The 26,031-nt window shown below is 38.8% G+C and overlaps 1 protein-coding gene across 1 annotated transcript; it reads right to left on the minus strand.

Moving 5' to 3' along the window:
• Nucleotides 1–2,059: 2,059 nt before the first annotated feature.
• On the minus strand, nucleotides 2,060–25,696 carry GPR180 (G protein-coupled receptor 180; the record flags this gene model as incomplete). The annotated part of the gene is made up of 9 exons (XM_082014465.1): nucleotides 2,060–2,218; nucleotides 3,914–3,991; nucleotides 4,340–4,531; nucleotides 10,866–11,023; nucleotides 14,579–14,628; nucleotides 14,837–15,017; nucleotides 18,900–19,094; nucleotides 22,926–23,084; nucleotides 25,561–25,696. The coding sequence occupies 9 exons, from the start codon at nucleotides 25,694–25,696 to the stop codon at nucleotides 2,060–2,062; spliced, it is 1,308 nt and encodes a 435-aa protein (XP_081870591.1).
• Between the last annotated feature and the right edge of the window lie 335 nt (nucleotides 25,697–26,031).

A 26,031-nucleotide genomic window follows, 5' to 3' on the forward strand; every position in this document is an offset into this window, starting at 1 on the left:
TCATTTTATGAATTGTTGTGGGGTGTATTTATAAGGTGAGATTAAGATACCATTTACCTTAATACTGACCGATTGAAGTCAGAGGGACTACAGGAAGTAAGAAAATACTTCTGGAGAACAACACAAATAGAGCACCTCTTCTGAAAGTCACATACAGGTTTTTCTGCATAGATTAAACTTTTATCATGATGGATCATAAACTGCAAAATAGTTCTTGTGTCTATCAGAAAATTCTATTTCATGCGTGAATTTCATGCCTTATACATGAGGACAGATAGAACTCTTCCACTGCATTATTGGAGATTTATCAAAAACAGGATGCTTTTTTCTTGAGAAGATGAAAAGTAGAGAGATAAGCAGGGAAATAAAGACTGAAGTTTTAACCAATAATATTTTTGTGTGGTTATCAGAGGAATGTAATAATTAATCTTTTAATCATTCTGAAGATTGTGTGAAATCATAATATCTCATCTTTTCCAGCCTCAACCTGCCATTCTTGATCTGAATTACAAACAATAAGAAAGGAGATGATTTAATGAGCAACTTTGTCATGTTGCCATTTTGCCTTAGTTAAAGGCAAATGTCTAGTTTTGCCTCTAAACTAAAATGGAATAGACTTATGTTTCAACTATGCTCACAACTGAAGCAAACGTGAATGGAAAAGTTAGGGCTATTTTAAAGCTATAACACTGGTGCCTTCATGTTTTCATGGAGACATAATTAAATACACACTGTTAAGAAGAAACAAACATTTGTTTACCAGAAAATAAAATCTATGTTATGGAAAAACACACACATATGGAAAGAAGTAAAAAAAAATTGACAAATACTAAAGAAAATCCAAAATGAAAGATTTCAGTCACAATGGCAATAGGTATGTTCTTATTACGAAGGAAAAAAAAAATGTCAGCATGATTTAATCACAGTCAATAAATAGGCACTTCAATAAAGTATATATTTACACTGGCTTTCTGAATGCTAGGGCATCACAAAGTAGTATGGCTTTATTACAATGGATGGAAGATGGCAACTACTTAGAACCCAGTGCCAACATGGATTATAACAAATCCAGTGAGTATTTTGTTTTTCAATTATTCATAGAAAATTTAATCCTGATTAAGTATCCTTGGGCAGGAATTCATGGGTAGTTGATGACTGAAACCAACATTTATTTGAAATGCTTCTGTTAATTTAATCTGTGTATATGGCTTAATTATGATTGAATCCTCAATGTAACAGAAATGAATTATATCAGGATTAAAATTCTAGTACCACATCACCCATTCCATTTTCTTTGCTTTTTTTTTCCTTTAAAAGATGTGAGCCTGCTGTTTTAATTACCTTTATGTTGCTATGTCTTCTGAGCCTCAAATACTGTTTAGACCTTCATTACTGTATGGAATTTTTAGTTGCATTTATTTAAAAAAATGGCAGATATAAACCCTGTTTTCATTTGCATTAAAACTTTAGCCAGTATGAACATTAGTTGCAAAAAAGGCTTTTCTTTTACACCAATAATAAAGGAAGGTTTCTCGCAGTCAGTTGTGTTTTCTAGAGAACTCTTCCTCTTTTGTTTCCCCTTCTTTTAGGCATAAAATGCATTTTCTCTAAAGCATGAAAATAAAAGAACTTGTACTCATCATTACACATCACACCAATTTCACAACTGGCCTATTTCAGACTTGTTTGAGCTTGTAGATGTTTTAAGAACTGCATTTTGTAAGACCTTCAAACCTAGTATTGATATAAAGTAAGGACATTTTTTGTGGCTGTGAATGGGAGAGAAAAGATTCATTATATTTTTCTGTGATACAGCTCAGCACCACATACTACACATAAACAATATTTATAAAATTATTCAAATTATGAAATTTTCCACTACGTAATACTTTTAACAGATTAATCTAGGGACCTTGTGAGACCAGAGGTCTATGAAGTGCTCTGATATTATCACTCATTCTTCCAGTGAAATCAATGTATCACACACCTATGACAAAAATACCTGTATATTTAGATCATTATTGCACATTTATTACATAATGTCTTCTTCCTAAACATCTCAGAAGTGATGTCGATTTTTATGTCCAGAGGATACTGTTAGTGGCAATGTCACTGATGACAGTGAAGATACTTCCCAGTATAGACTATGAGATAGAAAAAGTCTGTAGAGGATAACCATGGAGATGCACTGACAGAGGATAACACCTATGGTAATAATCTAGAGACAACAAAGAGAGAAAAGGAAAAAGTAAGTGGAAAAAAAACAACACCAAACAACCCACAATAAATTTCTATCAGCATTCTGTGTAAATGCTTGAGGTTTAACTTTAAACCTTTTCATACTGCTGCAGTTACAAAAGATTTGAACATGAATCTCAAGCCCAGGATTCAGTCTCTCACACCTGGGTGTTTTTAAATCAGTAGATAGCCCCGGGCAAGTCACATAACCCTTCTGGCGGTCTCTGTTCTGGGGAATTTCAGACTTGCAATTCACCACCCATGCAGTTTCACAAGCAGAGGTGATGTTTAGATATTCTATTCTTACAACAAACAGAGTTGCGGGGCGGGGGGGAAGCCTGGAAACACTTTGCACTAGCACAATCATGAAGCTGTGAGGATAGTGATTTATCGGCCTCACTTAGGCAGACCTCTTTTCAGTGCAATTCTCTTCATCTGTAAAAGATGTGTAAGGCAATATTTATCACACACAGGTAACTACTGTTTCTGAGAAAGCAAAAGTCTAAGTTTATGTACAGAGTCTTTTAAAATGCATGGGTTTTTTTTTTAAACAAATATGGTATTTACCGATCATGCATTTCTTTATTGCACTGAAGTGCACTGAAAGAAGGAAACACAGCTAAATTATCATAATGTAGGAACTGCAGCTGCACACAATGGTTAAATTTGCTCAAATGCAAGAGCAGAGCAACTGTAACGTCCCTTCAGTAAGCTCAAAATCTCAAAATATTGCAAAAATTTCCTTTACTGATCCCGTCTCTAGAGATTGTCCCCCGGTCCTGATGATGTTTTCATCAAGCAACAACAAAAAGTTGCTTCATTAGTAGCTCTAGAGGAGTCTCTTTTCTCCCTAGTTTTTTTTTCTTTTTTTCTGCCCCCCCAAATCAAACGTGGTATTTCATTTACTATGTAATTTTAGTGGAACCTTTTTCTTTCTTGTATATATCCTCTACACAAATAAAAGCTCAATTTCCAAAAACATTTGCCTACAAATGCACAGATGGTTATAACCATAAAGAAAAGAAGCAAACTCTACCCTGGAATGAGGTAGTCAATCACCTGAGAATAGTCGTGCACTTCGTCTGAACATGGCAGGCTCCACACACTAGTTCTCTAGTTCCCAATTCGTTTAAGCAACCGAAAGACCCAGTGAGTCCACCTTTGTTTTTAACTGTTTAGAGCTTACAAACCAAACTCATATTTGGACAGATTTCTTTATCTAAAGAATACAGTTCAGCTACAGGTTTCCCGACCTATTTAGCCACATAAAGCTTTTAAAGGATGAAGACTAAAAAGCAAACAACAACAACAAAAAAATCCACTGATTTATCTTTCTACTAGCTTTGTTAAAAGAATCCCCAAGGTGTTTTTAATTAAAAAGCAAACAAGCAAACAATAAAATGAAACACCCCCTCCACATTTTCCTTTGACTTAACAATCCACCCCCCCCCCTGCCCAAACCTAGACATGATTACCCTTAGATGATTCAAACCTTGTATGCCTTTGTAAAATATGACTCACATTAGCATCAATGAGAGCTGTGTGACTAAGACTTTTCAAGTTTCTTTGGGGTCATAAGATTAACAGCCTAAGAGCATGAGTTTGCTAACAAACACTAAACATGAAGAACAACTACTATTCAAATTCCATCCTCTTTTATCTTGCCTGTACATACCTTTTCTCTTTGATATTCTCTGAATATTACAGAAATGGTTGCAAGACATGGGTGGCACAAAAACCAGAGAATGCAGGCCTGAAAGAGATAAGTTATAAAATTACTAGATGCCAGCTCAGAAGAAAGAGATGACAGTTAGAGGAACTGCATTTACATTTCTGTCTATTTTATGAACCCATTGTTTAATTTTCAATCAACAGAACGAAAACCACACAATGAAAGGTGGGATTTCTGTTTAAAAAAGCTCTATACTCCTTGTCAAATTAAAACAACTACTCAGAGTATGATGACAGGGTGCAATTTAATCAAATCAGACACTTAAACATTAACTTTCTTATGGAGGAAAAGAATTTAGTGCTTGAGTCAACTGCATGCCACAATTATATTTACAGCAGAAGCGATCGGTTTCCGTGATGTAACCCATACTTTAGCAAAGGTGATATAGAACTCCCTCTTCAGCGTGCTTCTCTCCACTGTGATGATCTGGTAAAGACCAGCAGCCAGTGACACAGCTAGGCAAACTCTGAGGCCAATAAGCAGTCCACTTGCTAAGCCATGGTGTGAATGGTAGCTGTGGTGATTCGTATCTTCAAACTGCTCCCAAATTAATAAAAAGCTCTGGAAGAGAACAACGGCAGCAAAGTACATTTAGTGTAACTGAGGTTACACTGCAGCTCAGTGAATGTTCCCATCACAACTGGTCATACTCTGCTCTGCTTGTTGGAGACCACCATGTTACAGAAAAAACCCCAGCCTGAACAGCTTTTTGGCACTATCTATTACTCCAAGTGCAACTGGCAGGAACAGAGTCTCACTTCTTGCACTCGGTAAAGTTTGACAAATTAAAGTTTCCTCTGATTTGGACAGAAGGAATGTGGCACCTTAGCATAAGATCCAAAATAATAATCTAGTTAAACAGTCGGCCTACTCAGCAGGAAGCCCACTGAAATGATTCCACGGAGCTACAGGGAGGTGTCTCCTTCCACTTGGGATCCACAACCTGTAAAGCTTGTTTCAAAGGCAGGTGACTACGCCTTTTCTTTCAAAATCCTAACAGGATTCACTTTTCTTTTTAAACATGGGGAAGTAAGAGGGTGGTGCTGCTGCCCCTTTTATGCAATAGCCTAAAGGCTCAAGCATTCACCCAGGTTGAACTTGGATCTCCCACAATTCCCTTCTTTGCCTAAAGGATATCCAACTCGCATCTCCCACCTCCTTGGAGAGTGCCCCAACTGCCAGGCTATAGGCTGTTCTTGGGTGGGCCACTCTCCACCCCTTCTATTGATGCTGTGCCATTGTGGAGAAAAGAATTCAACATCAGCTAGGTCAGAAACTGCGAGCAAGCCTGACTCTGCAAGCAACCGCTCGGAAACCTCCTAGGGTCTAGGAAATCAGGTGCCAAATGCTGTTCCAACATCTGGACAAACGCTCTAGCCAAGAGACAACTACAGAAAAGGCAGTAATCCTCCTTCACTCTCAGCACTGTATCCTTTTGCTGCAGAATCCTATTTTGTAGGAGCACCGTGAGAAAGAATACCGATAGATTCTCTGAGGAAAAATAGACTAAGAAGTGCCTAGTTTCTGAATCTTAGCTGGGTAGAAGGCAGGCGCCTACTTGCTGCATAAAAATTGGGTCTTGCTGAAGAATACCCTTTTAAGACCTTGGGAATGTTAACGTTATAAATTAGAATATCCATGAAGTTTAGACTCTCCCAGCATCATGTAGCAGCTGAATGTCACTTTGAGACTTGAATATACACTGGAATCCAGTCCACCTACTGCACACATCTAACTTGCACTTAGGTTTCAGGTGTCTAATGAAGCAGGCTTTCTGAAGAAAGGTAGGCAAATTTGATTTATATGAGTGAGGTACCTCTGAAGACCTTCAGAAGCAGACATTGTATGCCTCAATTTAGGAATCTAAATTAGTCAGATTCCTTTCTGAACACATTCAAAGGCGCTCTCACTACATTAACTACACAAAGACAAAAAGGTTACTGATAGTAACTTTTTTTTCTAAAACGTGTAATCCACCTGTTCCTTCCAAAGGTGGGTGTCCTTGACTCCCATCAGTTAAGACAGGATCAGTTTTCCTTAGAATACCCTTAAAGAGTACTCTCTTGCTTTTCCCCTCCCTTACCCAGGCCATGACACAGCAAGCATGACTGTTATTTCAGTCACTCCTCAACTACCTCGATGGAAAATGGAAGGATGGGAGAGGAACAGATGTGAAGCATGCAAGTCTTGAACATCACTGATTACTAGTAAACAATCAGACCAACATGCTTCAAAAGTTCCCACCATAACACTCTACTTCTGAGTAACTCCAAGCAAACACCTTCAAATGATCAAATTGCTTGACTGAGAATTCTGTCAAGGAGTAAGACTGAAATAAGACTAAATGGCTCCCGAGATACAGCACAGTGTTTGGTAAAGTTGTGCCTACAGCACTAGCTTTGGCATGAAATCGATGAATTCCTATCACAGAAGTTATTTCAGTTCAGGTAGAACATGCTCAGCCAACAAACAAGGGTTCTACCACAGTTACAAAAATCACTGCAGTCTTGCAGTCAGAGCATTTTCCTGTTTGACATTTACACTTGGGAACAGTCAAAGTATTAAACTTCCCTGGGCTAGACATACACTGTCTGAGAAAATAAATAATAATAATAATAATAATAATAATAATAATAATAATAATAATAATAATAATAATAAAAAACCCTAACCAACAATCCACCCACATACAGAATCTTCCTGACTAAAGCATGCATCTGGGAGAAAGAAATACAAGCTGATGGAGATGGGACTGTGATACTACTTTAAGAAGAAACTAGGTAGATCCCAGGGACAGCTTAACCCTAAAGAACAGAGCTCATGAGGGTCTGAATTTTCCTTAACCTACACCAATAGTAACAGCAATGAAGGAAGCCACTGTCATGAGAAGATGAGAAAGCGCTGAAGTAAAGGAATCATGAGAACCAAGTCCAAATCCTCACGGGAAAATAATGTCTGACAGCAGGGTGTGCTCTGGACTAGCCCTATAAAGAGTGTAAACTGTGTTAACAACACAGGAATCAGTTGAGCAAAGACTGCCTGTAATGACAGCAATACAAGATCACAGAAGTCTAGCTTCCTTCAGTTCTGTTAGATTATTCCAAAATAAGCAGAAGGCAGAGGCATTTGAGGCAGAGATGGAACCGTCAGTGCAACACACTGGAAACTCGGACAAGGTGAACCCATGTCGTTACTCTCACTATGAGCTGGGACTGTTTTCACTCACCAGAGAAAAACAGGATCCTATAAAAACCAGAGAAATCTCTGCTATGGAGTGTTTCTAGCTAACAATGGATTAGGCAATCTGTTCTCAGTGTAGGAAGAGCTTTCATAGACAAGCATGATCTTGAAGTAAAAATCTCTTTGGCTGGCTATGCCTGAGAAATTAAGGTCAATAAGCCCTGAAGTCCCTTACCTTGACCGCAGAATGGCAAACATCAGCTTACTTAGCTGCGGTATCAGGAACAAGCTGAGAAAACACCCAGACGCCAACTTGCTGAAGCGGATATTAGAGACATTTTATTGTTGGCAGTGAGCAGAACTATGTTTGAGCTCTGAGAAGAAATCAGGGGGAAAATCCTAACTGTTATACAGAAGAATGACTCTGCTTAGGCTGTAGACAACAGAACTGGATGAGCTAGCTGAAGAGCTGACTCGCATTAGCTATGTTCAACATTAAAGTCACAACTGCTCCTTCATAAAGCGAGGGAGAATGACCATCTCCTTGTTTACATAATACACTGTTCAAAATGCCTGACTTCACCTGCACATACTTCTGACCTATCTTGGTTCACAGTGGGCATGAACCACTGTCCAGCACTGGCTGTCCTCTACAACTGCTAGAAGAACGTTTACCACGGACATCATCTTGATGTTCCAGCTATATAAGTTGAAACTCCACATCCATACAATGAAGAACCAGACACTCTTTTTGTCATGAGGAAACACTACAGTAGAACGCCTCCTCCCCTTCCCTATGCCAACATTAACTTTATGGTAAGCCAAGATAACATATCGATCTCCAGGAAAGGCAGGTTCTTATGGGACAGATCATCTCTGAGAGGCCAGGGTAAGGGGGAAGCAAAAGGGAAATTAAAAGTAGCAGCAAGCAAAGTGGATTAACTAGCTGCTTCTAACCGTATCTAGTACTTGGGTACCTGATGCCATGCAATGCCAGTACAGTAAAAAAAATGTTTTAGATCTAAGGTTAGAGGCAGAGCTCACTCTGAGCACACCTTTGGGGTATACCTAAGTACCCCTGTGAAGTATGATGTCTAACGCAGTAAGACTCTGTCTTTGAACAGGTTCAAAGTGATCAGCTGTCTTTCTAGAATCACTGCCTCCTCTCCGATCAGCCTTGAAAACAGAAACTGCTCAGGTCTATCTGATGGGAAAGGCCTGCCATCAAGAAAACATTTTGAAGAAGGTTTGCATCTCGGCAGCAGAGCAGAACCTTTAATGAATACAGAGTGGCCTGGGAATCTTTTGTTCTGAGGCTTAAATAATGAACAAGTTAAGGCAAAGGGAGGTGCTGAATGGCAGGCTTGTCCCTCCTTTGAGATGCTACATCTTTGCAGCTGCAAAGACCACAAGAGATTTGCTGACTAGGAGGCTATGTCCACCTTACACTGATGGCAACCTGTAAACATAGCCCGGGAAATAGCTGGCATTTCTGAAAGAACAAAGAGAAAGAATCCATAGCATCAGTACAAAGAGGACAAAAAACCTGAAAATTTGCCGAGTAATTTGAACTAGTAGCAGGCAAACAGGGTCAGATAGTTTGCCAGTCAAAACTGCAGTTAAGTTGAAGAATAACATGTTTTCACAGGCTGCCCACTTGCTTGACTTCCCTGAAAATGAGGACAGGCAGTGTAGAAGGTCAATAAAACTAACACAATTCAATCTCTGACTGCTGCATTGGGGTAATGCATGTGGTTTCCAGCACCCTCCACAGCAAGTCCTCAGAATGCCTCTGATTATCCATGTAAGTCTGTCCAACCTCTGGCATGGGAGGAAGCTGGCTGTTCCATGGGCATCTCTGGGAAAGAGCAGGACAGAAAGGAGGTTATTCTATTTTAATCATTAAAAGTGCTCATTGATTGCCCTGTTACATAGCAGGTCCAACACCTGCCTCAACCTAAACAGACCAATGAACAACAGATGAATCCAGACAATGAAGTCTTGAGGTCACCACCTTTGATAGCAGTGATGCAGTCTGGATCCTGAGACCAACAGCTGCATTCTGTATTAAGGAGAAGTAATCTGGCAAAATGTGTATTTTGTATATACTGAACTATGAGATGGAAAACATCCTCTCCACAAGAGGCAAGGATACTCTCGGTGTCAGGGAACTTTTGCTGGAGACAGCAGACACTGTTGGCATGGGTGTGCAAAATCACCCAGGCAATGATGTACTCCGATATCCATATTCTGTTCCTACAAGACTCCTGCCAAACCTGACATTCCCAACGGTACCAGGAAGAGAGATGTGGTAAAGCTGTGCCTTCATGGCGAAAAGTAAGATAGCCAACTTTGTGCCAATGCTCCAAGGGTGCTCAATGAACCAACACAAATGTGTAATGGACCAGTACTGGGGGAAGCAGCACATACGTCTGATACCTGCCCCAATTTCTACCACATGTAACAACCCAAAAAAAGATCAAGCTGATGATACTCAGTGTCCTTTCTATGTATAGTAAAAAGGAAACAACAAAAAACTTTCCATCACAAGTGACAGAGCACTAACACACCCATATGTACATAAAAGTGGAGAGGCATGAATATAATTAAATAGTTCAGAAGTCTTCTTTACTACCAGCATGTAAAATTTCTGGTGCTAGATGGGTGTCAAAGTAAGGTGGAATGAACCTATCTTTAAATTTCAACAGCCACATTGACCTTAATAGCCTTTGGTTTATATTCTTAATTAGCAAGAAATGTCAGCTCCCAGCTATTCTTAACGTTTTAGCAGTCCACTTATTTAGTTTGGAAGCAGCACTAATTACAGATACTACTCAAATGGCACAAAATCTTCTGTATAATCTCTTCCTCATTACTGTCTCCAGTTCCTCCCTGCTCTTCTCTTTCTCAATGGCTTTCAGATTTTCTCGTCTTTATGCTGTGATTTAAAAAAATTTGTTTACAAAAGGCACCACCAGGGTTGGATGATCTCCATTACAATTTACTTTTAAGTTACTGGTTTACTTGACTTTCTAATTTATACTAATGGAAAATATTTGAATGAAATTATGTGTCAGACCATTTGTATATTTATATTTGCAAGACCAATCCTGCACATGAACCTTTCAAGAATTCCCTTGAAAGGGAATTGATTGAAAAGACCATTAGACATCCTATCTGTGTAGTTCTAAGAGGAGGACACTAAGGATTTCATTTTTTTCTGGTGACAGAAAGAATTTCTCACAGCAGCTTTTCTCATCTTTCCTCTCATGCTGCTTGTTGTCACCCCCCACAACGTAGTTCACAACCCCTCAGTTGTACTGATTACGACTATTTATAGGATCACATTATAAATCAGATCAGTAGTATGATTGTGCTGAAATTTTTTTTTTAAATCTAGATCATTCCACTGATCTGATTTACAGTATAATGCTACGAACAATTGGCACAACCAGGAGTTTGGAAAACTGTGGGAACTTCTTAAGTGGTTTTACTACTGAACAAAAACATACTGTGGAGCTACACCTTAAATTGTTAAAGTAAAGAGAAGGTGTTGTTACCTATTAGACATACTGGGTGCACATTATGCTGTGGGGGTTTTTTTCAGTCTTGATACTCCTTCTCTCATAAAATATTGAAATCAGTTTGCTCATGGTTCTGTCATACTTAATAGAAGCTGTATATTTCAGTATAAGAATGAATATAAAATACAAACCTGTGTAACAACAACTACTACAGCAATGCCAGTAGATGTTGGAGTGGAATCCCACTGAAGAGGTCTGCCATGAGATTTCTTCATTCTGCCTATTGTCCAACCCATACAGAGACTCAACAATAAATACAGCATTTGTATCTGTGACACTATGTCACACACTATGGAAAACAAAAGAAAAATAAATAGAGTTACAACAGAAATAAAGCTTTTTCTAAAGCAAAGAGAAGTGTTCTATATACGCACAAATGAAGGATGGATGTTTATGCCTCTGTATCACCTTTAAACATAATTCTGATGATAGTTTGACTAGCTGAGGTTGCTTTGCAACAAAAAATGGATATTTTGAGCAGTTTCCAGTGACCAAACAAATCACAATCAGCTTTCCTCTAGTTATGTTGCAGTTCTGCAACAACATGGGCACAGCACCACATCCTTCCAAATCCCACTCTTGTGTCAAAGAAGTCTGGGCTCAGGAGTCCATCTGCATAAATAGACTTATAAATGCTAAAGAACTAGAATCATATGTATGTTAAACATACTGCAAATATGAAACATGATGAAATGAACTCCCTTCTTTGCTCTGAAAAACTTCTGTTAAAAAAATCAGATAGTTGCATTGTACTTTAAATTAATTGCACTTTGTGTTCAGGATGCAGTAGCTTGCAACAGAAAGCACAAATATTTAGGACAAATTCCACTCTCAGATACTTAAAGGGGAAAATATAATGAATAACCCTAACACAAACTTCATTTGGAGAAACAACTTGCCTGTGTTTCTTTTTATTAAATGCAAACTACCTTAGCCTCATTTTGCTACATCCATTTTTTTTGCTCTGTTTGGGAACAATTAACACATACTCCATAAAGTTACATTCTTAATCAGCATCTCAAGCCTGTGTTTGAAGCTGTATCTGAATAAAGAAAACTTCAAGCTAGAATATATTAAATCCTTTACTTGTTAGCCTTGCTGAAATACTACCGGCAGTAAAAAGAACTGAAGATTTCTTTCTGGCTGGTGTTAAGCTAACAATCTGGTAAGTTTTTGACTGAAACTGATGGAACAATTTTTAAGTTAGTGTTTGGACTTGAAAGTAACCTTGCTCATTGAACTGACATAGCAGAGGTGTATGAGAAAAATTGATTCTTATATTATATAAATTGCAAATTTGGTTCAGAAACTAGACATTAGGCACTACACACAACAATGCTTTCTTTTTAACTTGATTAATATTTTAGTTCAATTAAATTTGTTCCATATTTGTAATTTTTTCTTACACTATCAGGTACAAGAAAAATATCTCTACGTCACAAAAGCAAATTTCTATTTTTATATAACTGGACGGTATTATAAAAAATAAATGTACTTCCACATTTACTAAAAATATTGGCACAGAAAATGTTGCCACCATACAGAGATTAGTATGCACACAAGGGAAGTGTGCCAAATGAAGATCAGCTACAATATTTCCCTGACACCCAGCAATACTAGCAAAATATCGATATAAAACAGACTTCAACACGTTATTCCTGGGATATACGTGGTATTCTCACAGTTTATATGCTTAAATGCTTTTTAATGTATTCAGACACCTTTGCTGTTCAAGAAATGTCAAGAGCTTTTAGTAAACACAAACTTGCTCATTCTTTAATAAAATGAACTGGCATTGACTTTGGGCAAAATGGTCTTGGAATGATTTTACAATGCTAGCTATGGAGACATAGAACTTGCTAGAAAAAAATATTAATTGACACCAAACCAGCGTCACAAACCCAAGCTAGAGAAATGACTGAACAAATTTGGATGTTCTAGAGAGCATTTCTTTTTCTCTCACTCCTTAAGATAACTTGCTCTCTAAGTTATAGCCAGACATCAGCTCTCAGTCATATCTTGGATACAGATATTGCTCTGCTTCAGTTTCAGTGTGGCAACAATTCAAGACAAAATGGTATAAGACAAAAATTCAGTACTGGCTTTAATCGTTAACATCTCATACACCTTGCCAGAAAATAAGAAGGTTGAGAGAAATTTCTAAAATTATAATAAACCTACAATATCCACAGTCAGTGTAAAGTCACATGTCACTCAGCTGATATTTGTGATGTGTAAATTTGTCTAATTTCATCACTATTCATCTTTTTTGGCTGTTCAACAGGCATAACAACATTCTTTGACTTTTCACATTTTGATCTTATCAAAAGTTAAAAGATCCCTATTTGTGATGCTTTTGAGTGCCAGCATTATTTGTGTGATTTGTGTGATAAATTAGACTGAGGGTCAGGTCTTCATACACGGTAAAGACTAAATCATGGTAGAAAAAGAATGATTGCTTGTGACAGTATCTGAACAGGTGTCTAGAAACAAATTCTGGCTCCACTGCAGTCAATAGAAATTTTGCCATTTACTTTTAACTTGTATTTCTGTTCTGATATAGGAAAAATGGTAGCACCTTCCATCTTCAAACTATTCTACTTGCTATCAGCCATTCTTCAGAATGGTAATTGACACTGAAGCTTTTCCCATTTCTGTGACTTCTGCTCTTTTACTGTTTTGGGAACCACAAACCTTAAAAACAGCAGAAAAGAAAAACTCTCTTAGTTTTATTTAAAAAAAATACCATTTTATTCTTAGTAGCCTTTCTTTAAGCAAATAAAAGTGGGCTCTTCAATACATACACAGAAAATCTAACATGCAGCTACTTTCTCTGAAGTTCTGGTTGGGTAGTGAACACTGGGTTTCTCACTTGGGAGGAGTTATGACTACGTCCATATTCTCTATTTAATTTAATTTCAGGAGACGAGGAGGAAAGTTTAAGAATACAGCTGCTAGAGAGGCTGCAAGGAGCTGCTAACTCAAATGGTTAAAACAAGAAAGAGGCAATTACTGCGGTGCAAAGTGCCATCAAGAGGCTGTTAATTCCAACTGCAAGCTTCTAAATGAACTCTAGGAAGGGAAATGTTTTTCTATATAGGCTGTTACTCTCCAAGGCTACCTCACTACCACAGTACTACTTTCTTGGGGTGCTTCAAGCCAATCAAAAGGCAATGTATTTGTTTAGAAAGAACCCCCAATGCTTCAAATGTGAACCACAGAAAAAAACCCCCAACAACAATATTTAGCCCTGAAGAACCCAAGAGGAGTAAATTACTGCATTTTGGGAAGGGATGTTATAGAAATTCAGTTCCAGTGAGAACTCAGAATATCTATACAGAGTGGAGAAAAATGCTTTGTTAACATCAATTCTTCACATAAGCATTTTTTGCGTCACTCTAATCATAGCACTCGTGCGGTAAAACATTTTTCATTATAATCAATGTTAAATTTGCTAGTGAAACGACACACTCCATAAAACGTTAATAAGTTTCCTAAAAAGCTTTGCTACTCTAGATCATGCAAACTCCACAAAACCCTTCAATGTACTGAAACATTTACTCATGTGATAGGCATGCATTTAAGTGTTTGTAGGATGGAATCTTCAGACAAGAAAATCCTTTAAAAAATCCTAAGCAATATCACAATTATATAACTTTAAATACCATTATTGTAAACATCAACAATAAAACCTGTTGTTCAGAAGAGCAACTTTTAGTATTTTATGTTAAAAATCCAGTGATATGGTCCAAGATCATAACACAGTCCAACAACAGCATTCACTCATGTATTCTAGAAATTAATGTGTAGGAATATGTAAGAAACAGTAGATGAGCATACTCACATTCTGCCAGACTTCCCATAAAAGGTGCTCCTATTCCATCTTTAGAATAACTGAGAAAAGAATAAAAAGATGGTATTTTTAAGTGAGTGAGTCTTAAATTTCTGTTCTTTCTGAAATTTAGGCATTTAGGTAATGATGTAGTTCTAAAAAGTCAGTCCTATGTTTTGTCACAGTCACCACAGGAAAGATCATGTACCAATCTTTACAACACAATGCTCTTCTAGTCTTAAGACTGAAAGCAAAAATAAGCAAAGGTACCTTGAGAAATGCAGGTAGTTGGCAAAAGCTGAACCAGCCTGCAACAATAATGCAATTGTCAACACCTTTAATACAGTATGCATAGGTCCACGCTTCTTAATTGTTTGCCATAGGGACTGTGCATATATGCAAGCAGTTACGAAGTACGCTAGGACAAGCAGGAAAAAGAATTCATGTAATCCTGTGAAAAAAGAAATACAGCTTAGTTTTTATACAGAAATGTTGCTACTAGCAGGAAATAACTAAAACACAACATATTTTTTATATAAGCACTGGGAAATACTTAGTAACTGTCACCCAAAGGTGGTAGTACAGATAAAATGAGTAAATCTGAGCCTATTTTATCCAAAAAAGTCAGTGAATTTTTTCAGAGAGCTGCTTATTGTTTGATCTGACAAGTACTTTTTATTCAGCAACACCTTTTCTGAGTGTAGAGAGATTCTTTCAAATATGAATAGCTTTGCAGCAATTACTGAAATAGCATAAAGTGACATACAGTTTCTTGATAAACAAATAATAATTGTAGCCCATTTGATCAGCCAGAAACATATTTATTGAAGGACTCATTTTTAGCTCTTTTTTTTTTTTGCTTCAATTTTTAAAGGCACAATCTGAGATGAGAGAAACCTGTAACAGACTTAGGCTGAATCTATTTAACCACTGGGTGTCACTCTTCCTCCACATAAAGTAGTTAGTCCAAGAAGCACAGTTGACCAAGACAGAAAACTTCTAGATAAAGAAAAATTGAAAGAAAAATTCCACAGAAAACAATAGTAAGTTCATAAAACTGATTTTTTTTAACAAATCTGAAAAAAGTTTTTAGTATTATTTACAAAACAGAAGTCCTCTAATTTTCAGTCTGGCAGTAGCCTGGTAAAATGCTTCCCTGAAGACTTGGATCCTGGAAATCTTTTCTATTGTCCAGGAGCTTTGGAATCCACCGTATGAGCTCCCAAAGGGTCACAGGCAGCGAGCTTTAAGCAAAACTGAGTAAAGAGAAATTTCTCACAGTTTTTCTTCTCCATCTTCCTTGAAAGCAAGTGGTGCCCATAGTGATGCCATAGCATCAGGTTCTGAACAAAGTTTTTCCTCCAGCAACAAAACAATTCTGCTAAAGACTTCAACCAGCTTTCTGGGTGTCTTTCTGCTTCAAAAGACACCCACTGAAGTTGGCAAGGATTCTGTAGATAAATTATTATTTCTCACCATGAAAAATGGGTACACATGTAAAACTTTTTAGGAAAAAATCAACTACCTTTTAATAAACACTAAACATTTAGGATAGAAAGCTCCTTCCAATCAAAGACAGACCTGGAGTCCTGTGTCCAGCTCTGGAGCCCTCAGCACAGGAAAGACATGGACCTGTTGGAGCAGGTTCAGAGGAGGGTCACCAAAATGATCAGAGGGATAGAACACCTCTCTTACAAGGACAGGCTGAGAGAGTTGGGGTTGCTGAGCCTGAAGAGAAGGCTTCAGGGAGACCTTACTGCAGCCTTCCAGTACTTAAAGGGGGCTTATAAGAAAGATGGGGACAGACTTTTTAGCAGTAGGACAAGGGGTAATGGTTTTAAACTAAACAGATCAGGCTGCCCAGGGAAGTGGTGGAGTCACCATCACTGGAGGTGTTCAAAAAAATGCATAGATGTGGCATTTTGGGACATGATGGTGTTGGGTTGACTGTTGGACTTGATGATCCTAGAGGTCTTTTCCAACCTTAATGATCCTATGATTCTACAAGAGGGTAGAATTAGACTAGATCTGAGGAAGAAAGTTTTCCCAATGAGGATGGTGAAACACTGGCACAGGTTGCCCAAGGGAGGTGGTAGATGACCCATCTCCGGGTCCATTCAAGCTCAGGTTGGAGGGGGCTCTGAGCAACCTGATCTAGTTGAAGATGTTCCTACTCATTGCAGAAGGCCTGGAGTAGATGACCTTTAAAGGTCCCTTCCAACCCCAACTATTCTATGATTGGCTTTAGGCCAAAAGGGTTGACGAGAAAGTGGCACTGAAATGCAATTATAAAAAACCCAGAAGGCTAATTTTCAACCTGTCTTGTTTAAGTTTCCTGAGTCTCAAGTAACTTAGAGTTGACAGAGAAAATAAAACATATATACCTTAATTTGAAACATCTAACTTTAAAGATCTTCAAAATGCTGTCTACCTGGTCAGCTGCCCTTAGAAATACTACATTCCATTGGTATGATGTCTTCCATAAGAAAAAATACCTTATAAAATGATAAAAGATTACTTGCTAGGGATCAGAAGCCAGGCCTCCTCCTCCCTCAAGGCAAACATCTTAATCACAACGTTACAGTCTCAAGTTCTTTCCTATACTTTCCTTGTAGTCCATTTGATTTTGAGATCTCCTGTGTCAGGGCACTTTAGTTACTAAAGTGAAAGATGACCTAACTAGAACCATCTGGAACTATGTAGTTTTTAGTTGCCCTAGTGAAAGAACCAAGAAACGAAGCTGGATCTTTTCTTTGATGCCCTAATGTTCTATGCTGCACATCTCTATGGAGAAAGGACAAAAATTATTCCCGAAAGATGCGTTTTTTTAAAAAAAAAAAAAAAAAAAAAAGAGAGAGAAAAGAAATCCTCCTCGGTTCTTTGACAGTAGACACAGGCATGTAACTTTTCATGGCATGTAACAGGATTCATGGCAGTGTTGCAGGTTTTAATTCTGAATAAACAGAGGTGTTCCTCTGCAACTGTGGAAGACATGGCATGTAAAGCTCCTTTTTCCTACTTGTTAGATCTAAATTCATGCATCCAACACATTTACACACCTCCTCACTGAGCATGCAAGAGTTCTGCTTTCAAGTGCTCAAAGTCTTTTTACAAAATTAAAATAGAGCTGAGATGCCTCTCTAGGAGGTCGGTACACCACTTTTAAGGGCCACATGATGTGTTATAGCTGGTTTGCCCCTTCATTTAGCAAAAGAATGCTACTACTGTTTTTTCAGAGTAAGTAAATTAATTTAGAATTCACTTCTGGATATGTAATTCGCCAAATAAAAACTGCCAACTAAGTTTGTAGATTAAGAAGCACAGTTAAGAAGTTAAACAGGTAAGTCAATTTATTAGCCTTGAAATACAGATGATTAACAGTGCTACTTTCTTACAGATTCTGCTGAACGTTTCAGTGAATATTTTCGTCCCTTCAAAAAGGGAGCTGCCATTGTTCCCTCTATATTCTCTTGAGACCAAGAATGACAGCAGGCCACGTGATTCTTAGCATAGCAATTAGGTTCATTCTGACTATGTAGGTTAAATCTGTATATGAAGGCAGACAAAGTCTATTGGGCTCTTCCCTTACAACAGACCCAGGTTAGTGACATGCTGATGAGGCCTCCCAGAGCAGTGAAGATAGGCACTACAAGGAAGTATACATTAGGTTGGCTTGGATTGTCCAAAGCATACAATTTTATGTAGGCATTTCTTTGGCTGCTGTCTTCAGTCACTTCTAGAAGTTTTTCTTTGCAAGTTTAAAGACTTAAAATTGCATTTCTTAAATTAAAACCAGGACAGACAAATATCTCATCTAATGTGGCCTGTGACCAAGATACTTAGAAAGACCTAAACATTGAACTGAAATTGTATTGGTGAAATGTGGTATCATGCATGTAGTCATGTTGCACAGAATGAAATTTTACACAGACAAGGAATTTCACGAATTAAAGAAGCAAATTCATTAAAATCAGGGATTGCATTCACATTCAAGCGTAAGCTTACTATTTCAACAGGGGAAAAATACCTATTAGCAAAGATATCAACACTATCTTTCCTTGTGCATCTATGCTTCCAGTTATGCCAGTTTTGGAAAGTCAGTCTAGAGAAAGGGAAGGATTTTTCTGTAATGCCAGAAAATTAATTAAAGTTTACTCTCTGTGAGAAAGTAGAATCCAAAATACAAGAGACCCCGCTGTGTGTTTTGTGTTTAATACAAGAGAAATACAAGAGACTCCCCAGTGCCCCACTTTTCCAAGCATAGTAAATACTGATTTGTTTGGGTGATCAGATCCTTAACTTACAAATCTAATTTTAAGAAAAAAAATCTTACCAGACTCCCCTGCGCTAAAGTGATCTAATGGATTCCCTTCTGCATCTGGGTTTAGTAAGACCATTTCAAACTGAATATCCTCGGATTCAGAATAATTCTCCTCGCAGGTAAACTTGTCTACATAAAACACATACCATGTTTCCGGATAAGGAATCTGGGACACTGTCAGATTTTGCTCTGTGTGGTTCACAGTCACTTTGGAAGAAAACAAACAAATAAACAAAGGAGTCAATACTCAATTAGTTTGTTTTTAGAAAACTCATCTCTGACTGAAGATAAAATTTAAATCCACAACATCATATACAGGTTATAAACGACATACAGTACAAAACAGTCTTTGTTTTGAAAGCTAGCCGTAACACCAGAGGACAGACTTCCATCCTCACCTTTTGTTTCAAATAAATGCACGCAACAGTTGGTGAGGATATGTACCGCATTCCACCTCTCGGCTTTTGGGTTTGCTGGGAGGGCTCCCTTCTGCCAGAAACCAGTAACTGCAAACTATGTCTCCTACACTTAGCACATTTTCATCCTCTAGTACCATAGTGATGGGAATAGCTGTTTTGTATTAGCCAACAGATACTTCTGCAGTATGAAAAATACCTTTGTGAAATTTATTCTACTCTATTTTCAAAGACATTTAGAGCACTGAACAGGAACAGCTGCATGCAAGACTGATAACCAATAGTGTGCATGCTTTCAAGGTGCAACTTCGCATATTTTACAGCACCTTCCCCAAACTGTAATAGACTGAATTTCAATTGACAGCTAAGGGCAGAGACCATTGTCTAACAAAATTGCGTATTTCAAATCAGTTTACATTTAAAACCAACTATGTAAGACACTGAAGTTTCATCTGCTCATTGATCTTACCATTATTTTTCGTAAAAACAACTATTAACGAATAACAAATGCACAATCTCTCCAAAATAAACACTTGCTGAAAACGAAACCTGTGGCTCTTTATGTTTGGCGGTGGTGGTGTTTAACCCGGCAGGCAGCTAACCACCACACAGCCATTTGCTCACTCCCCATCCCTGCCCCAGTGGGATGGGGGAGAGAATCGGGAAGAAAAAAAAAGTAAAATTTGCGGGCTGAGATAAAGACAGTATAATAGGACAGAAAGGGATAATAATGATAATGATAATAACAACAACAACAGAATAAACAAAGTAAGTGTTGCACGATGCAATTGCTCACCACCCACTGACCAATTCCCAGCCAGTTCCTGAGCAGCGGTCCCCAGACAGCTTTCCCCCTAGTTTATATACTGACCATGACATTGTATGGTATGAAATATCCCTTTGGCCAGTTTGGGTCAGCTGCCCTGGCTGTGTCTCCTCACAGCTCCTTGTGCACCCCCAGCCTCCTCAGCATGAGAAGTTGGACAGTCTTTGACTTATTAATATAAACACTACTTCACAACAACTGAAACATCACTGTGTTATCAACATTATTCTCATCCTAAATCCAGAACACAGCACTGTACCAGCTATTAGGAAGAAAATTAACTCTATCCCAGCCGAAACCAGGACAGGGTAAAACCATAAGAATAGTAAATACAGTTACACTGATTACTGAACTTGAGTGCTAATCAACTCAACCATATATGAAAGTCACCTCTGTAGAAGAAATCAAAATATAATGACTGGACTGTAGATTAATTCACCTTAATGGTTTAAGATGACAATGGATAAGAATGAAGAAAAAGAAAAATTTAATTAAAATTCTACAAAACAAGCTATTTCTGTTTTTTATGCAAAGGCCTTTCTATATGAAAAAGGTGCAAACATAAACACAAAACAACCCTTAGCAAACTCATTATTCCTAAATATTTTGTAGACAAAATTTAGAACTAATTTCTAACTTGAAGCCTACCTGTGAAAAACATTTCTGTGATTTAAATTAACTGCTTCAACTTCAATAAGTTATTTTCTGTCCTCTGAGGGCAGGAACGGATCAACATTAGGATACAGGAAGAAACGTATGATACGCTTCTTTGCGGCAATTGTCATGAAGTACAAATTCAGACAACACATGAACCAGAAAAAAAAAGTGTTGTAACACAGGCAATCTGTCTTGTGTAGCTAACGGTAAGTATGCATTCCACTCTGGAACTATGAATCTTATCAATCAAATATACAAAGTGAAACAGCTCCCTTCAAAAAAACAAGATTTTTAAAAACACAGTTTTAGGATTTCATACGGTGCTTAATCCAAATGAAAAGCAAACTGCAGCTAACAGGTGGCTTTACTCTCCATTTGTACTCTCAGCTGAGTTTGAACAGAGTGTTTTTTGCATCAATACTAAGGATCACACAGACAGCGTTTAATCAGTTTTCCATCAAATCTGCAAGCTAACTCACAGGAAATGAAGATAAAATAAAATGTAATTGATTTTGCCCAAGACAAGTAAACCAATCCAACTCACCCTGTGGTCATATGATTCCTAAACACAGCAGAAAGCAGCGAGTACATTGCTGGGACAGACAGGAGTGATGGACCAACTGCTAGTCATTTCAGCAGCACTTCATGTTCAGCTCAGACCAAGAGTAGGGGAACTAGATCCTTAGAAGTGACATCTGTACAAGATTTCATTACGAAAGTGTTCCAGGAGATCAATTTGTTACTCTAGGGATTCTGGCCACACAGAGGAAATGTATTTGAAAAAGAAGCTGTATTCACTTACAATATACCTGAATGAAATTTCTAATATTAATTTAATTTCTTAAAGGAAAATTTGTGTTTTAAGTAGGTTTTGTAATATTAAGATCAATAAATGGTGCAAAAAATATTATTTCAGTATGTTTGTCTTCCAGTTACATAATTGAATGCTTCAATGTTTTACTGTTTAGATGGATACTCTAGTTAAGCGTTATCCTAATTAGTTCATCTTTGACATCTACTAAAAATTTTCTAACATGTTTTGTACATCAAAGTGTGACAGGTTTATGCTATCATGAAAATGAAAATATCCTTTTATTTTTGTTTTCTTGTCTTTGAAAAATGCCATTTCCATGGAATTGGAGAACAGGAACCTCCTGACAAATGAGAAATTTTCCTCCATAAACAAAAGAGACAAAATAACCTGTATATTTTGTACTGGTATAATTATAATCTCAAATATTAAAAACATTTGAAGGGGAGATTCAGTGATGAATATCAAATCACAAAATTAAAGGGTGAAAGAACATTAAATGATAATGCAGGCAAGTTATAAAGTAAGGCAGCGTGACCTTAAAATAGGGGGCAGGGAAGGGGAAAGCTAATGATTATGAGGTTGTGAAAGAAACAAATATAAAAACAATACCAAAGCAGAACAGAGAAAAAAGGTTTTCAGGTACAAAATTACCCTTTTACTGTGTACTTGGGCTACATACTCCCACCTTACAGGCATTCACTTTATTCACAAATTTAGAGGTAACTGCAGCAGGCTCCATCAGTTTGCCTAATTTTTTTTTCATTTCACTGCAATAAAAGTCACAATTCAAACTGTACATTTGACTATCCCAAACATTTAGATTCTCAAGGTCTTCAGTTTCCTATCACAATGGTATTCTTTGTAGATTCTTTCAAATACTCAACAATCCTTTTTATGGAATAGTTGAGATATAAAAAAACCAAAACCAAGCTTTTACTCCGAGTGGAGTTAAAGAAAATCTCTGTACTGAATGAGTAAATGAAAACTTCAGCCAAATGTATACCCTTTCCGAGTTGTGTACAAGTGAGAGCAGGAGACCAGAACTGGTCATAAAGTTTGTCTGTTTCCACTGAAGTAATCATTTGTCAAGGACTGTTAATTTTCTAGCTGTATACTAAATCATAACTTGCAAACAAAGTCTTCTGAAGTGATGCAAACATAGCAATTTAATTTCCTTGTAATAATTTTTAATTACAGAATGCCAAAGTCCTGCTTTTGTTGATGCAACGTCCAAATTCACTGGAATAATATTCTAAATACACAGATAACAGAGTTCTAAATATACAGATAACTTAATTTGTAAGAGGAAAAAAGCAGCAACTCACTTGTCAGCTGAGCTTTAGTGAACTTCTCTGTACAGCTGTGATCTTGGACACTGTTCTGCAGCTTCTGCCATTCCTGTGCTTGAAACAGGTGAAGTCTAGCTGCTTTTGTCACAGCTACTGCTACGTTCTTGATTCTGACACACAGAACAGCATGGTCACCTTGATATTTAAAAAATAAAATCAACTGCTCTGCCTTGATATCAGTTACAAACAAAAAGCTAGCATGGCATAGATTTTTTTTTTTATACGTAGCAGTACTAAAGCTTTACTTTATTTCTTAAACTTTTACCACTGCTTCCCATAAAAGTCTTTACACTCTTTCAGAACCAATTTCTGTACATCTCATTAACACAATACCGCATGCATGATTCTCTGTGATGGTACTTAAACATTCATCATAACCCAAATGTCATTAACCTTCTCTACTACAAACAGTCTCCCCTCCCTGCTCTGCTCTTTTTTTTTTTAAACAGACTTCCAGTAAACTTGTTTTTTTCCTTCCTCCCACCTCAAATTTCATTTTCCTAAGTTCAAGTAAAGACAGTGCTTCAATCATTCTCAATAACTGGTTCAGAGTCCAGTATTTTATGACCTTTGTAGCATGATTATGAGCACCATAGGGCAGGTCTTGAGTCTAATACCTCAAGAACTTGCATAAATGGACCTTCATGTTATGGACTGAATAGAGCTAAAATACCTAATTGTAGATGACAGACGTCAACTCGATACAAAGATAATCAAACTTCAAAAGTGTTGTCTAATGCATCAGTCTACCTATAGGCTGCATCTTGACATAGAGAAGTATTTTAGCCATTTTAGAACTAGCTCATCTGACACATTTATCTTTTCTCGGTAATTCTAAATCCTCCAACTTATTTTGATAAATCCTTTCATTATACATTGCCACAGATTTCTTTAACATAACAGCATCCTAAATTAAAAGATAGGATTTAATGAAAATGAAAAATCAATCAGTACTGCAAGAGGACAAACTCATTCAAATTTAAGCAAGATTTATATGTTTTTTAAACTATCAGAGCAATCTTCGTTCCCACCTAACCCAGGCAGCAGCTGGATGTGAGTAAATACACTACTACCAGCTTCAAATATGGCTTTGCCAGGAAGGTGTGCCTGTTCAGAGCCAACTGAAAGATAGTGGTCCTGCAATAAAACCTCAAAAAAGGTGATGTCCAGGGATCTGTAAAATGTTGTATGGACTACAGTTTACCTAAGTTGCTAACAGAAGGTTTTGAAAAATTAACAGAAGGTTCTAAAAAAACAAACCAAACCCAAAACTCCACATGGTTTCATTAGGACCCAAAATACATATAGTTGTGGGTATTCGTGCACAAAGAGGAATATTTGTAAGAAAATAATCAACATCAACTTGTAGAACAAATTATATCTCAACACCTAAACCACTCATCTTGAATCTTAACATTCATTTACCAGATCTAAGCAGTGCACTTTTTTTTTTTCTTTAGATCTATTTAGAGCGCTTCTACAATTATCTTCTAGGGCAGTGATAATTAACTGCTTTCAAGTCACTCCACAAGCTCTCCCCACCCCATCTATCATCTCATTCAGTGCTGGAAGGTCACAATCCAACTCATCTCGGCCTATGTCACATTTTCCTTCATCCCAATAGATTTTTTTTTTCTTGTAAACATTTTTGGTTGCCTCTCACACTACTCCTCCTGTGTAAAAATGTGAGGTATTATCTTCATGGCTGTCTTTCGAAGCATTCCACAGAACTCTTCTCCCATGAAGCTAACTGAGAAAGAAAACAGTCCAAGCTACCGAAACGTTGAGCATATAAGAAAAGCACGCTGAGCAGCACAGCCTCGCTGTGTATGGCACTTGCCACGCTTGCATACACCTGTTTTTGCAAGTAAAACTTCTGTAGCAAGGAGAGTAATTTCCAACCTGTACCTCTGCAGTGGCCATTCTAACAGGATTCTAGCCCATCCCTAGGCCTCCTAAATAAGTCAGGAATTATTACTAACAAGGAGTTAATAACACAGGGAAGAAAAGCCCTTGGGAATAATCAGTTGAGAATTTACATCCTGATGCAGGTGACACTAAAAACTCCAGTGATGTGAAACAGACACGGAATGTTAAGCGTTGCCCTCATTCGGTGGGGTTCCAGGAGGGAAGGAGACAAGCAGGTGAAAGTTAAAATGCCTCCACTTCCCAGATACCTCCCGCTGCGACAGGCTGTGGGGCGCGAAGGGAAGCACAGCGCTGAGTCCACTCCCCGATAAGTAGCGACGCTGTTTATGGGGCACGGCGGGCTGCTATCAACTCCTGTTTCCACCGACTTGGTGCAGCCCTGCCTCTGCCCAACGGGGTCCCGCTTCTGGCCGAGCTCCCTACCGGCGGCAGAGCGGATCAGGCCTGCCGCGAGTCCCGGCGGAGGGCGGGCCGCCGAGCTGCCCCCCGCACCCCCAGCCCCTCAGGCCACCGCCCTAACGGCTCCCCCTGCCACGCGCCGCTCTGACGCGACCCAATGGCTCCTCGCCCGCTCCCCCCGTTTCAGGACGGCGGACAGGGACGGAGCGGCCGGGCCGCGCAGCCGCCCGTTACCCCCCCACTCCCCTCCCCTCCCCTCCCCTCCCCTCCCTCGGGCACCCACCGTGGAACTGGAACCACGCCACAGGCCGCCACGGTTCCAGCCGGGCGGCGGCGCTGGCGAAGCCGCCCCGTAGCGTCTTGCCGCCAGCGCCCCACCAGCCGGCGGCGCACAGGAGCCACAGCAGCCGCCACCTCATCCTCGGGCCCCGCCGCCGCCTGCACTGGCCCCCACCCGCCCGCACTCGCGCCGCCGCGTCACGTGACACTCCTTCCCCCCGGGTTACGAGCGGGCGCGGGACAGGCGAGCGGGAGGGCAGGAGCGGAAAGAGAACCAATAGGCACCGTGCGCGAGGGGAGCTCACCCACCCAGGTGGGCGGGGCCAAACCAGCCAGCTCCTCCCCTTCCACCGTGCGCTTGCACCTCCTCTGCTGCAACGTGTCCGTTGCTGGGTTCGGCCGTAAGTTGTGACCCAGCATCGTAAAAGGCGGCAGTCGCTGCGGAGAGCGGAGGGAGAGCTTTAGCTTCTGCGCG

Source organism: Phaethon aethereus (genome assembly GCF_964289735.1).
Source record: "Phaethon aethereus genome assembly, chromosome: 1".
In the NCBI taxonomy this organism is placed as follows: Eukaryota; Metazoa; Chordata; class Aves; order Phaethontiformes; family Phaethontidae; genus Phaethon; species Phaethon aethereus.